Source organism: Antechinus flavipes, chromosome 4 (assembly GCF_016432865.1).
Source record: "Antechinus flavipes isolate AdamAnt ecotype Samford, QLD, Australia chromosome 4, AdamAnt_v2, whole genome shotgun sequence".
Classification (NCBI taxonomy): domain Eukaryota; kingdom Metazoa; phylum Chordata; class Mammalia; order Dasyuromorphia; family Dasyuridae; genus Antechinus; species Antechinus flavipes.
Genome location: NC_067401.1, coordinates 185,208,753 through 185,219,720, shown reverse-complemented (window position 1 = coordinate 185,219,720; position 10,968 = coordinate 185,208,753). Strand labels below are relative to the sequence as shown.

At 41.7% G+C, this 10,968-nt stretch overlaps 1 protein-coding gene across 2 annotated transcripts; it reads left to right on the top strand.

The window, feature by feature from the left end:
- The first annotated feature begins 1,192 nt into the window (after window positions 1-1,192).
- Window positions 1,193-10,463, top strand: WRAP53 (WD repeat containing antisense to TP53). 2 transcript variants are annotated; one of them, XM_051995793.1, is made up of 11 exons: window positions 1,195-1,307; window positions 1,651-1,961; window positions 2,160-2,258; window positions 2,525-2,636; window positions 6,543-6,631; window positions 6,872-6,962; window positions 7,093-7,225; window positions 8,622-8,830; window positions 9,014-9,117; window positions 9,287-9,418; window positions 10,200-10,463. In XM_051995793.1, the coding sequence occupies exons 2-11, from the start codon at window positions 1,918-1,920 to the stop codon at window positions 10,441-10,443; spliced, it is 1,257 nt and encodes a 418-aa protein (XP_051851753.1). In that variant the 5' UTR covers window positions 1,195-1,307; window positions 1,651-1,917; the 3' UTR covers window positions 10,444-10,463. The 2 variants fall into 2 exon arrangements, with proteins under 2 accessions (XP_051851754.1, XP_051851753.1); XM_051995794.1 differs by lacking the exon at window positions 9,287-9,418 and having other exon boundaries at window positions 1,193-1,307.
- Window positions 10,464-10,968: the final 505 nt, after the last annotated feature.

Genomic DNA, 10,968 nt, shown 5'->3' with positions numbered 1-10,968 from the left:
GCAGGTTTCCGAAAGGAATGATATGAACTAAGGTTATAATCCAGATTATGGAAGACTTTAAATTTGCATTCTATACTAGAAACTATTGGCAATCACTCGTAATAGGTACCCCTCAAATCTCCATTCTGGGCCCTCTTCTCTCTCTGTCTACACTTGATGATTGATTTTTTTCTTATAGGTTCAATGATCAAAATTTCTACACAGTTGATTTCCAAGTCGATATGAGTGTATGTGTATATACATCTAAGCCTTCATACATATATGCACACATGCATCAAAGTAGCCCAAGTCACTCAGGTTTACATTCATTCTTGACAATTTTTCATTCTTACTGCTCCAGTCTCATAGTCAACAAATTACTATCTTGATATTTCTAGTTCTACAATATTTCTCCTTTCTCCATTGAAATAATTTACCATTTGGTGTTCCCATTCCATTCCATTTTCCACACAGCTGTCATAATAGTCACATCATTCTCTTGAATACAAACTTTCCAGTGACTCCTCAATGTCTCTAGAGTAAAATGCAAGCTTCATTCTTAACATTTGATATTTTCCATGATTTATTTGCTTTTTCCAAACAAGTCATAATAATAATAGCTAGCATTTACATAGTGCTCATTTGAATTTCACAACCACCTTGTGATAGGTACTATTATTATCTTCACTTTAGAGATAAGGAAACTGAGGCACAGAGGTTAAGTGGCTTGCCCAGAGTCTGAAGTACGATTCAAGGTATTAATTATATTAATTCCCTTTTCGACTGTCTCTTTTTCACATTCCATCCCTCGCCCTCTTGCATTTATACACACCACACCTATCATGCCTGGAATTGAGTCCTCAACTCTAATTCCAGAAATTGGAAAATGGCCATTTTTTCAGAATTTTAGCCCTGGAGTAATGCAAGTAGCTTAAGAGTGTAGTCAGGGCATCCTCTGGAGATGAGATGCGGGAAAAGGCTTAGAGTATCAGGGAAAGGAAGCTGCGGAAGGGAGAGAGAGCCGGCTCTCTTATATCTAGGAACTACAACTCCCAGAAAGCAGTAGGGTGACAGAAGAGAGAGAAAGGGTTAAGGTAGAAGGGAGTCCTGGAAGATTTATGGGGATTGTAGTCCAGATATATCTTATATCCGTCTCGTCGCCGATTCAACTAAAGACCAATCCGAAAGCCGGAAGAAATCTCGCAAGAAAGAGGCAGCGTGCCTTTTACGAGCCCAAGCTACTCTCCGAGATCTGGCTGGCGGCAGATTGGCATTAGATGTGCGCAGGAGCCGGAACCTATTAGCTTTGTCAGCCCTTGGAGAGGAAGGTATCCCGCCCCCTGTTGGTCTCTCGCGTTCTCCTGTCTGCTCGGGGACCAGCGTGGTACAAAGGGGAAAAGCTCCTACCTTGTCGCCGTTACTTGTGTGACATTAGGCAAGTCACTTCCCTCAACAGGATTCGCTTTTGATCTCCATTCCGGTCCTTTTGCTGTTTGTGGTGCATCTCTTCCCTTGCTTCGGATGTGTGTGTGTGTGTGTGTGTGTGTCTGGGTCTGTGTAGTGTTGTACGTGAACATTTAAGCCACGACCACTGTCTGCTCCAGGGGCTTCCTGAGGTCGCTCTTCTCCCCCCTCCGCCCACCATTCCCCTGTTTTTGCCTACATTTTCAGGGCCTAATAACCATAACCACGGAGCCAGCACTCAGGTCTTCTTGCAGTGATGAGCCCTCCCATGCTGCCCCCGCGCCAGCGGAGCCCCCGACCCCTTCTGTGGAGCCGGGGAAAGAGAAAGGCCCTGGGACCTCCGCTCCTCCGGAACCAGATAGAGAAACCCTTGTGGAGGAGGTGGTCGTTGGAGAGCAAGGGCAAGAACTCGCCCAAACTGAAAGCTTTCCCGAGGTAGAGGGAGCAGTTCCCGAATTTGCATCTGGGGAACCAATGGAGGAAGACTTGGACCCAGTCCCAGAATGTGAGGGATACTAGTAAGTGACTTGGACAGGTAACAAAAGGGCCACTCCTTGTGGGGAAGGCATTTAAAAGGCCTGTTTTTGCCTCCCACCCCCATTTCCTTAAGTACCTAAGTAGCTGCCCCTGGCCCTCAGTCCTGCCTCTCTCCTCAATCCTCCAAAGCTCCCATTTCCCTCAGGGTCCCACACATCTAGTCTTCATCTCCCTTTCAGTTCCTGGAGCTACAATTTCTCCCAGCCACCTCGTCTTCTCAGTGACTCCTGGTCTGAGTTCAACTTTCAACATGAAAACTTCTTAAAAGGCTGTAAATGGTAATGGAGAGGAGAGGGAAAGAAGGTCCTGGACGAATTAGATGGGGCGGGAGGACATTGGATGAGAAAGGAAAAGATTATGTTGGCAGGGAAATTTTGGATCTGGGCTAAGAAGGATAGTGTTCTTTGATTAAGTTGAACTGGGTCTTTATTGCTCAGTTCTTTCTCAGGACCAGTGCCTGACATTTCCGTCAGGGACTCAGGAGTTCCTATTTCCCCACTCACTCAACTACTAGGCATCCAGCCTAAATTTCCTCTGCCTCCAGGGCTCCAGATGGCTCCTGCATCTTGACCAACAGTGCCGACAACATCTTGAGGATTTATAATCTCCCCCCAGAACTGTATAATGAAGAGGAAGAGGTCAAGAATACAGAAATGGTAAGTACTTGTACTTTTCTGTCTGTTAATACTATAAAAGGTTACTCCATATTTCTTTTCTTTCTACTTGCGAATAATAGGCTCTTCAAATGAATCTAAGCCACATTACATTCTTGCCCAGAAACATTCATCAGATGACCTGTTGCTTCTAGGATAAAATGCAAATATAGAACTTTATTCTATCTGGCCATAATTTATCTTTACAATCTTATTTCATATTATTCCTTTTCTTACTACCTTATCTTCTCTCAAGATCTGCTCAGGTCCTCTAAATCTTTCCTGATCCAACTATTAAACAGTTAAACATTTTCCTCATATTATTATTTTGTATTATTTTCCTTATGTCCCATGTCCTTTCCTCCAGAATAGTTAAAACTTCTTTTTTTTTTTTATTTTGAAAAAAATTTCTTTACAACATTATCCCTTGCACTCACTTCTGTTCCAACTTTTCCCCTCCCTCCCTTCACTCCCTCCCCCAGCTGGCAAGCAGTCCTATACATGTTAAATATGTCACAGTATATCCTAGATACAATATATGTGTGCAGAACCAAACAGTGCTCTTGTTGCACAGGAAGAATTGGATTCAGAAGGTAAAAATAACACGGGAAGAAAAACAAAAATGCAAGCAGTTTACATTCATTTCCAGTGTTCTTTCTTGGGTGTAGCTGCTTCTGTTCATCATTGATCGATTGGAACTAAGTTAGATCTTCTCTTTATTAAAGAAATCCACTTCTGTCAGAATACATCCTCATACAGTATCGTTGTTGAGGTATATAATGATCTCCTGGTTCTGCTCATTTCACTTAGCATCAGTTCATGTAAGTTTCTCCAAGCCTCTCTATATTCATCCTGCTGGTCATTTCTTACAGAACAATAATATTCCATAACATTCATATACCACAATTTACCCAACCATTCTCCAATTGATGGGCATCCAATCATTTTCCAGTTTCTAGCCACTACAAACAGGGCTGCTACAAACATTTTGGCACATACAGGTCCCTTTCCCTTCTTTAGTATCTCTTTGGGATATAAGCTCAGTAGTACCACTGCTGGATCAAAGGGTATGCACAGTTTGATAACTTTTGGGGCATAATTCCAGATTGCTCTCCAGAATGATTGGATTCGTTCACAACTCCACCAACAATGCATCAGTGTCCCAGTTTTCCCGCATCCCCTCCAACATTCATCATTATTTTTTCCTGTCATCTTAGCCAATCTGACAGGTGTGTAGTGGTATCTCAGAGTTGTCAATTTGCATTTCTCTGATCAATAGTGATTTGGAACATCCTTTCATATGAGTGGTAATAGTTTCAATTTCATCATTTGAAAATTGTCTGTTCACATCTTTTGACCATTTATCAATTAGAGAATGGCTTGATTTCTTATAAATTAGAGTCAATTCTCTATATATTTTGGAAATGAGGCCTTTATCAAAACCTTTAATAGTTAAAATTTCTTGAGAATGAGAGGATTTTTTTTTCTTTATATTCATCCAGTGTGTCAGAGTACCAGAATAATGATGATAGAACAACAACAAAAAACTGAGTCTTTTCTTCACAAGGACCTTTTTCTTCTCTCTTCTTTATGTGAGACATACATATGAAATATACATATACATGCACAAATGTACATATATGCACATACACATGTATATAAACTAAGGCTTCCATTGAAGGAGGTAGAAATTAAGCTGAGCTTTGAAAGGACCAGGAATTTATTTCCATTGATATTACAACTGTCTTCCTAATTACTCAAGGTTCAAAATTTCAGAATCATTAAGCTCCTCCCTAAGGGAGTGTCTTTTCTAAGCAAAGATGCTTTATCTGAGTTTTTAAGAGTCTGTCCTTTTCTGGAACTGAAATTTGATTTTAGGTTGCCAGAACTAGCTAGCTGGTTTTTCTCTTTTGATTTGAGATCTGGGTCAGTCATGCTTTAGTCATAAAGTTAATCCTGGGTATTGAGTGATCACTTTTCTGAATCAGTGACTGTAATGTGTCTGTTGTCATCTCAACTCTGTTTCTGATTCTCTAGAACTGATTTTCCATCTAATGTCTCTCTGGACAAATAGTTCTACTGCTATGGCCTATTGAGGTAAAGGGGAGAATAAGTCCCTTCTCCTAAGAGGTAAACATCTAGGTTCTTCCTTGATTCCTGATTTCTGGCTTTCACTGCTGAACTCTTAAGCTACTGGTTGTCTCCTGGATTTAAGTATTTAAAGACCCTAGGGGTATGGCCAATTTTCAGCTTAATCAGTAGTCTAAATCCTTCTGATTTAGAGAGAGATTCCTATTACATAGAGGAATTATTCCCACATCATTGTTTCCACATCTGCAAACTATATTAATTAAGCTAGAGAGAAGGGGAACAAATCTCCCTTCCTATCCACTTACATGCAATTAATTACCAATTATTATTGATTTTACTTTCCTCTTTTTTTTTCTTCCTATTTTCAATTTGCTAGGCCTTGATCAACTATATCTTAGACTATTGTAATAGTCCTGTCACTGTCTCCTTCTATTCTTTCAATCAATCAATCTTTCATCTAGTTGCTAGCAATCTTGTAGGTGTGGGATTGTGATTGCAGTGCCTTTCAAGTGCACATGAGGACAACTATGTAAACTAACCTCCACTCTTTTCTGCTACTGAATCCTCATCTTCAGAAGCAGTCTAATAGATGTGCTGTGGTATATTTTCATTAAATAATTGAAATTACAGAAATTTTCTTTAATTGGTTTATCCTCTACCCTGGAATAAAATCAGAGAAATCTCTTCTCCCATGGGATAATAATCTCAGTCTTGAACTGAGAACTTAGAAGCTTAGAAAAAAATCATTAATAGCCGTGTGATTTATTACCTATATCAAATAACTTAAAATTGCAGATAGACATTCAGACACATCATTCCTTTCTTATTTCCATATAGTCTCTTCTTAAATGGTCCCATAGCCCTCTCTTAGATGGTCTTGTGGAAGATTTTTGAAAAAAGGGATTGAGATTTAAGCTCTGAGTAGAAATTTCCTAAGCACTGTGCACTGGAAATAGGCCAGGGGTGGGAGTGGGAGCCAGAAAGAAGGGTGAAAAATCTAGTTTAGTTTAATTTGGTCTCATCTCAAGTCCACTCTTTCCAGGTGACCAGCTTCTTGCTCTCTAGCCTACATGTTCATTCACCTGTGGATCACTCTTGTTTCTTTGCTTTCTATTTGGCATCCCAGAAGTTGGTCAGAAATTCTTTCCTTAAGCCACTACATCAATCTCTTCCCTCCAAATGATAGGATTCTACTGAATGATTGCAAACAGATTGACCCATGGATTCTGTCATCTTGGGTATAACCTCCAACATGTTTGTGATCCTGTATCTTGGCCACACATGCATATCTCTTCAGATAATCCTTGATTGGCTCCCCATTGTCTAGAAATTAAATATTGGTCTATTACAGTCTAGTTACTACCTATATTTCCCCTATTATTTTATACTCCTGTCTTTAACAAATGTTTTGGACAGATTACAAATTGAACTACTTGCTGTTTTCTTGTTTTTATCCTATCAATCTCTCATACTCATGAATTCATGTGTGCCCTTATACCTAGAGCCAGTCCTCCACACTCCACCAAAAAGGAGAAAATGAGAAAGGGTATTTTAGATACCAGTTTCTTTATTTTCTCTTCCTTCATCCAATATCAATTATAGTGATTTTCCTTCTCACAATTCTTACAACTTTGTTTTGCTCTCTTCTTTGCTTTTATAATAGTTTACTTTTTAATCATATTTAAGAAATTCCTTTTCTATTTGAAGAAGGTAAGTTCCTATGAGACAAGAACCATATTGGTTTTTACCTTGGAGAAATTCTACAAGATGGAGATGTCCAGTCCTCAAAACTTGGGTGTTCCATTCTTTCTTGCCCAGGTCCCAGTTCTGCGCATGGTGGAAGGTGACACTATTTATGATTACTGTTGGTATTCTCTGATGAATTCAGGCCAGCCAGACACCTGCTTGTAAGTCATGACATTTGATCATCTTTGATCATCTTTTATCTAATGGGAATAGACTCAATGTTTCTTGACATTTCAAGAGAATATCTTGGGGGAATGGGGGAAAGGTGGAGTGCTGTCAGAGAAGCTGTGTAGAAGAGGAAGATCCTTTCCATCATCTAAAGGGGAGTTGAGAGGCCTAGTTTGTTTCCTCTGTGTACTTTCTTTAATAATTGCTTCTCACTGTCCCTATTTTCTTAACAGTGTGGCCAGTAGCAGTCGTGAAAATCCCATCCATATTTGGGATGCCTTCACTGGGCAGCTCCGGGCTTCCTTTCGGGCTTATAACCACCTGGTATGAACATCTCTTTCTTCTCCTCTTGGGATCCATCAGGCATACTTAGACTGCCAGCTCTTTCCTTGCTCTTGGGGTTCTGAGTGTTTGGCATTTCAGTGACCACTTCTTTCTCCTTTCTCTACTTCAGGATGAATTGACTGCTGCCCATTCCCTCTGCTTCTCTCCGGATGGCTCACAGCTCTTCTGTGGCTTCAACAGAACTGTTCGAATCTTCTCCACATCCCGACCTGGGAGACAGTTTGAAACAAGATCCACATTTGGTGAGAATCAAGACAGCTTAGCTGTCAGTCCCCCATCCCCTAACTCCCAACCCAAAGAGGATTTTCCCCCCAAATACTTTCCCCCAAAGCTCAGAGTTCCTTTTCCCATGGGAATTCTTGCTCTGTATCTAGGAACAATGGAATTGAGGATTATGCTCCTTCAAGAAGAAATTGGGAAAAGCAGGATGGACAGACTCATATTGATTAGGTTCCCTGTAAAATTTGTTGTCTTTTCTCAGTTGGGTCCTGACAAAGTCCTTTCCATTCACATCCTCCCTAATTGATTCTCTGTCCCTTTACAAATACACTGCCATCTCCCTTACTGTAGGATATTACTAGATACCATCACTGATAAATATTATACAAATCTCTTTCCCTTCTTAAATCTATTCTCTTTTTCTAAATCCTCTGCTGCCTGGCTTCTGGTCTTATTAGTAATGTGATGACATTAGGTAGCAGTAGGTACAATGCTGGGCCTAGAACCAGGAACATCTGTGTTTGAATCTTTCCCTACACTTAGCTGTCTGTCACTGGGCAAGTCACTTAACCTCAGCCTCAGTTTCCTTATCTACTAAATGAGAATAACAGCACCTATTTCATAGGGCTGTAGTATCAAACTGTAGAACACAAGGTACTTTGCAAAAATTAGCAATAGTCTTTTAGTTGCCAAATCTAATGGCTTTTTCTTAATCCTCCAGATTCAAATGTAAACTCCTGTCTGGCATTTAAAGCTCTTCACAACCTGGACCCTTTCCAGTCTTCTCCCATATTATGTCTCTACATTTTGCTCTATGGTCTAGAGATTGGCTTAGATGCTGTTCCTCGCCCATGATGCTCCATCTCCCACCTTTGTGCCTTTAAAGGTACTGGCTGTCCTCCCTGCCTGTAATGTTTTCCTCCCTTCTGCTTTCTGGAATCCCTGGCTTCCTTTAAAACCCAGCTCTAGTGCTACTTTCTTCAGGAGGCTTTCCTCCTTCTCTCCTTTCTCTGCTAGTGCTTTCCCCTTCAAGGCTGCCCTAATAGCCTACTTATGTCATATATATATATATATATATATTTAACACACACATATATGTATACACACTTACGCATGCTCACACACACACACACACACACACACACACACACTCACAATTATATATCTCTTCTTAGAATATAAGCACCTTGAGGACAGGGACTATTTCACTTTGTAACTTATATTCCCAATGCCTGATTAACTTAATGCCTAGAAAATAGGCACTTATTAATGACTCATAGATACTTGGGGTCTCTGAAGAGAAACTGGAGGTTGGGGAGAACCCTAGTTCTTGAATAATCTTAGAAGGAAGTTAGAGAATTTAAATGGTGGCCATGCCTTTGTCTTCATCTTACTTTCCTTCACTCTTTCCCACGCTAGCCAAAAAACAAGGCCAGAGTGGGATCATTTCATGCATCGCATTCAGCCCAACCCAACCTCTCTATGCCTGTGGCTCCTATGGATGCTCCCTTGGTCTGTATTCCCAGGATGATGGCTCTGCTCTTGCTCTATTTGCGGGGCATCATGGGGGCATCACCCACCTTTGCTTCCATCCTGATGGCAACCGTCTCTTCTCAGGGGCCCGAAAGGTGGGAGTTAGATGTGTGAGGGTAGGGTGGGTGGACAATTGCATAGACATGAGTCAGGTACCATTTTACTGGGAGGGAAAGTGATATTAGTTGCTTTGAGACTGATGGGGCTGGAGACCCGAGCTGTGAGGGAAGTAGGGTTTGGAGGTTTCAATTCACTGAACAGCTTAGCTTCGCTCTCAGGATGATGAGCTCCTGTGTTGGGATCTCCGGCAGCCAGGCCACTTACTTTTGTCCTTGAATCGAGAAGTCTCTACTAATCAGCGTATTTATTTTGACCTGGATCCGTGAGTAGCCATGTTTTTCTCCCTTTCCAAGCAAACTGAAGAGCCCTTTTTCCCATCTCCTGAGGAAAATCAGTGTGGGTCCCCTTGGGAGGGTGCATCTGGGAGGAACCTAAATCAGCTGGGTAATGAAGACTTGTGAAGTCCAGTGTGATTTTAGCCTTTTCTTCAGGACAGGACAATTCCTAGCAAGTGGCAGCACTGATGGAGTTGTGTCGGTATGGGACACCAGTGGGGTTGGGGTAAACCAACAGGAGCCACTAATGAGTTTTCTACCTCAAAAGGACTGCACCAATGGCATTAGGTAGGAAACTTGGGTGTCTTGTAGCGTTTGGGGAAATTTGGAGTCAGTCAATAAATATTGAGTATCTACTACATGTTAGACAGTATGTAGAATGCTTTTAAAAAGCTTATAGTTTAATTGGAGATATAATATGAAAAAACTATGTATAAACAAATTATGTGCAGTTTAGATTGGAAATAATCCACAAAGAAAAAGCACTGTCATTTAAGGGGATTAAGAAAGACTTTACATGAAGGTGCATTTTTACCTGGAACTTGAAGCCAGGAGGCAGAGTTGAGAAGGGAAATCATTCCCAAGCATAAGTAATGGGGAGAATTCCAAAGTCAGGAGATAGACTGTAGCAAGGAGGCCAGTGTCACTGAGTCCCAGAGTATGCTTTGGAGTAATAAGGTAAGATTCAGGGGAACTTTGAATGATCCTCAAAGTGATAGGGAATGGGGAGAAGTAATGTGGTTATATTGGTTATACCCTTGCTTTAGGAAGGTGATAGTCAAATGGGGAAAACCAACCAGCAGGCGGTGTCAGGGGAAGGGGGCTTAGATGAAAGAGATTACAACAGCAAAATCCATAAGACTTGACAATAAGTTTAATATGGGGGAAAAGAGGAAAATGTAGGGTGGGAGAGGATACCTAGGCCATGAGCCTGGGCACCCTTACCAGTAATAGATAAATTAGGAAAGGAGGAAGGTTTGGGAGTAAAGAGGCAGCAACAATGGTACTGGAAGAATGCTAGACTGAGACACTAACCTCCCTCTCTCCTCCCTTTCCCCGATCCTAACAGCCTACACCCAAGCATGCCTCTGCTGGCCACATCCTCTGGCCAGCGTGTTTTCCCTGAGCCGACAAACAGTGAGGATGAAGAGGGGCAGGCAAACGGAGTTCCCCTGCTCTCACTGAGCCATGCCCACCCCGACTTTCGTCTGCAGCTATGGTGGTGTGGGGGTGCTTCTGATACAGAAACCCCTGACTGTAAAGAAATGGGGAAGGAATGTGGTTCTGGGGAGGGAGAACATGGGCCTGTATAAAAAGGTTTTCTGACATGGCAGACTGTGTACTGTATTCTTTTTGGGAGGAGGCTGTCTAGTTTTCCTCCAAGTCTCCTGCAGTCTATCACTTTATGTTTGGACCTGGGAGGGATGAAAGATGGAAACCAATCCATAGCAGAGCTCAGTGTGAGGTCACTGTTGAGGGTGGGTGGGGTTTTCAGTCATTGTTCCTATAGTTACCAGGCAACCTGGTAAACTGAAGGGGGTGTGTCTAGGTTTTGCTCCCTAGCATTGTGTATGAGGTGGAGCTCTGCTATGTAGCCCCACAGGGGTCTGTTGGAGTGTGACTGAATTGATGTGGCAGTCCCTGTGATTGTATATGTGATTGTTTTGAGGTGGAGGAGAATGGCATGTGTGTGTTTTGGGGTGTGAGAGTATATGAGACAAACATTCCCTCATTTTTACAGAAGACTACTAATCATTCTTTTAAGCACTAAATTGAGCTTCCCTCCCAGGTTTTTTTTAGGGGTGGGTGGGTGGGAGAGCAAGTTGTTCCCCCTACCC

What these genes read in the sequence shown, in the direction of transcription:
- WRAP53 (XM_051995793.1), top strand. Translation starts at nt 1,918, where the DNA reads ATGGAGGAAGACTTGGACCCAGTCCCAGAATGTGAGGGATACTA. An exon ending in AGGTCAAGAATACAGAAATG is followed by an intron (nt 2,637 to 6,542) that starts GTAAGTACTTGT and finishes TTTCTTGCCCAG; the next exon opens with GTCCCAGTTCTGCGCATGGT. An exon ending in GGCCAGCCAGACACCTGCTT is followed by an intron (nt 6,632 to 6,871) that starts GTAAGTCATGAC and finishes TTTTCTTAACAG; the next exon opens with TGTGGCCAGTAGCAGTCGTG.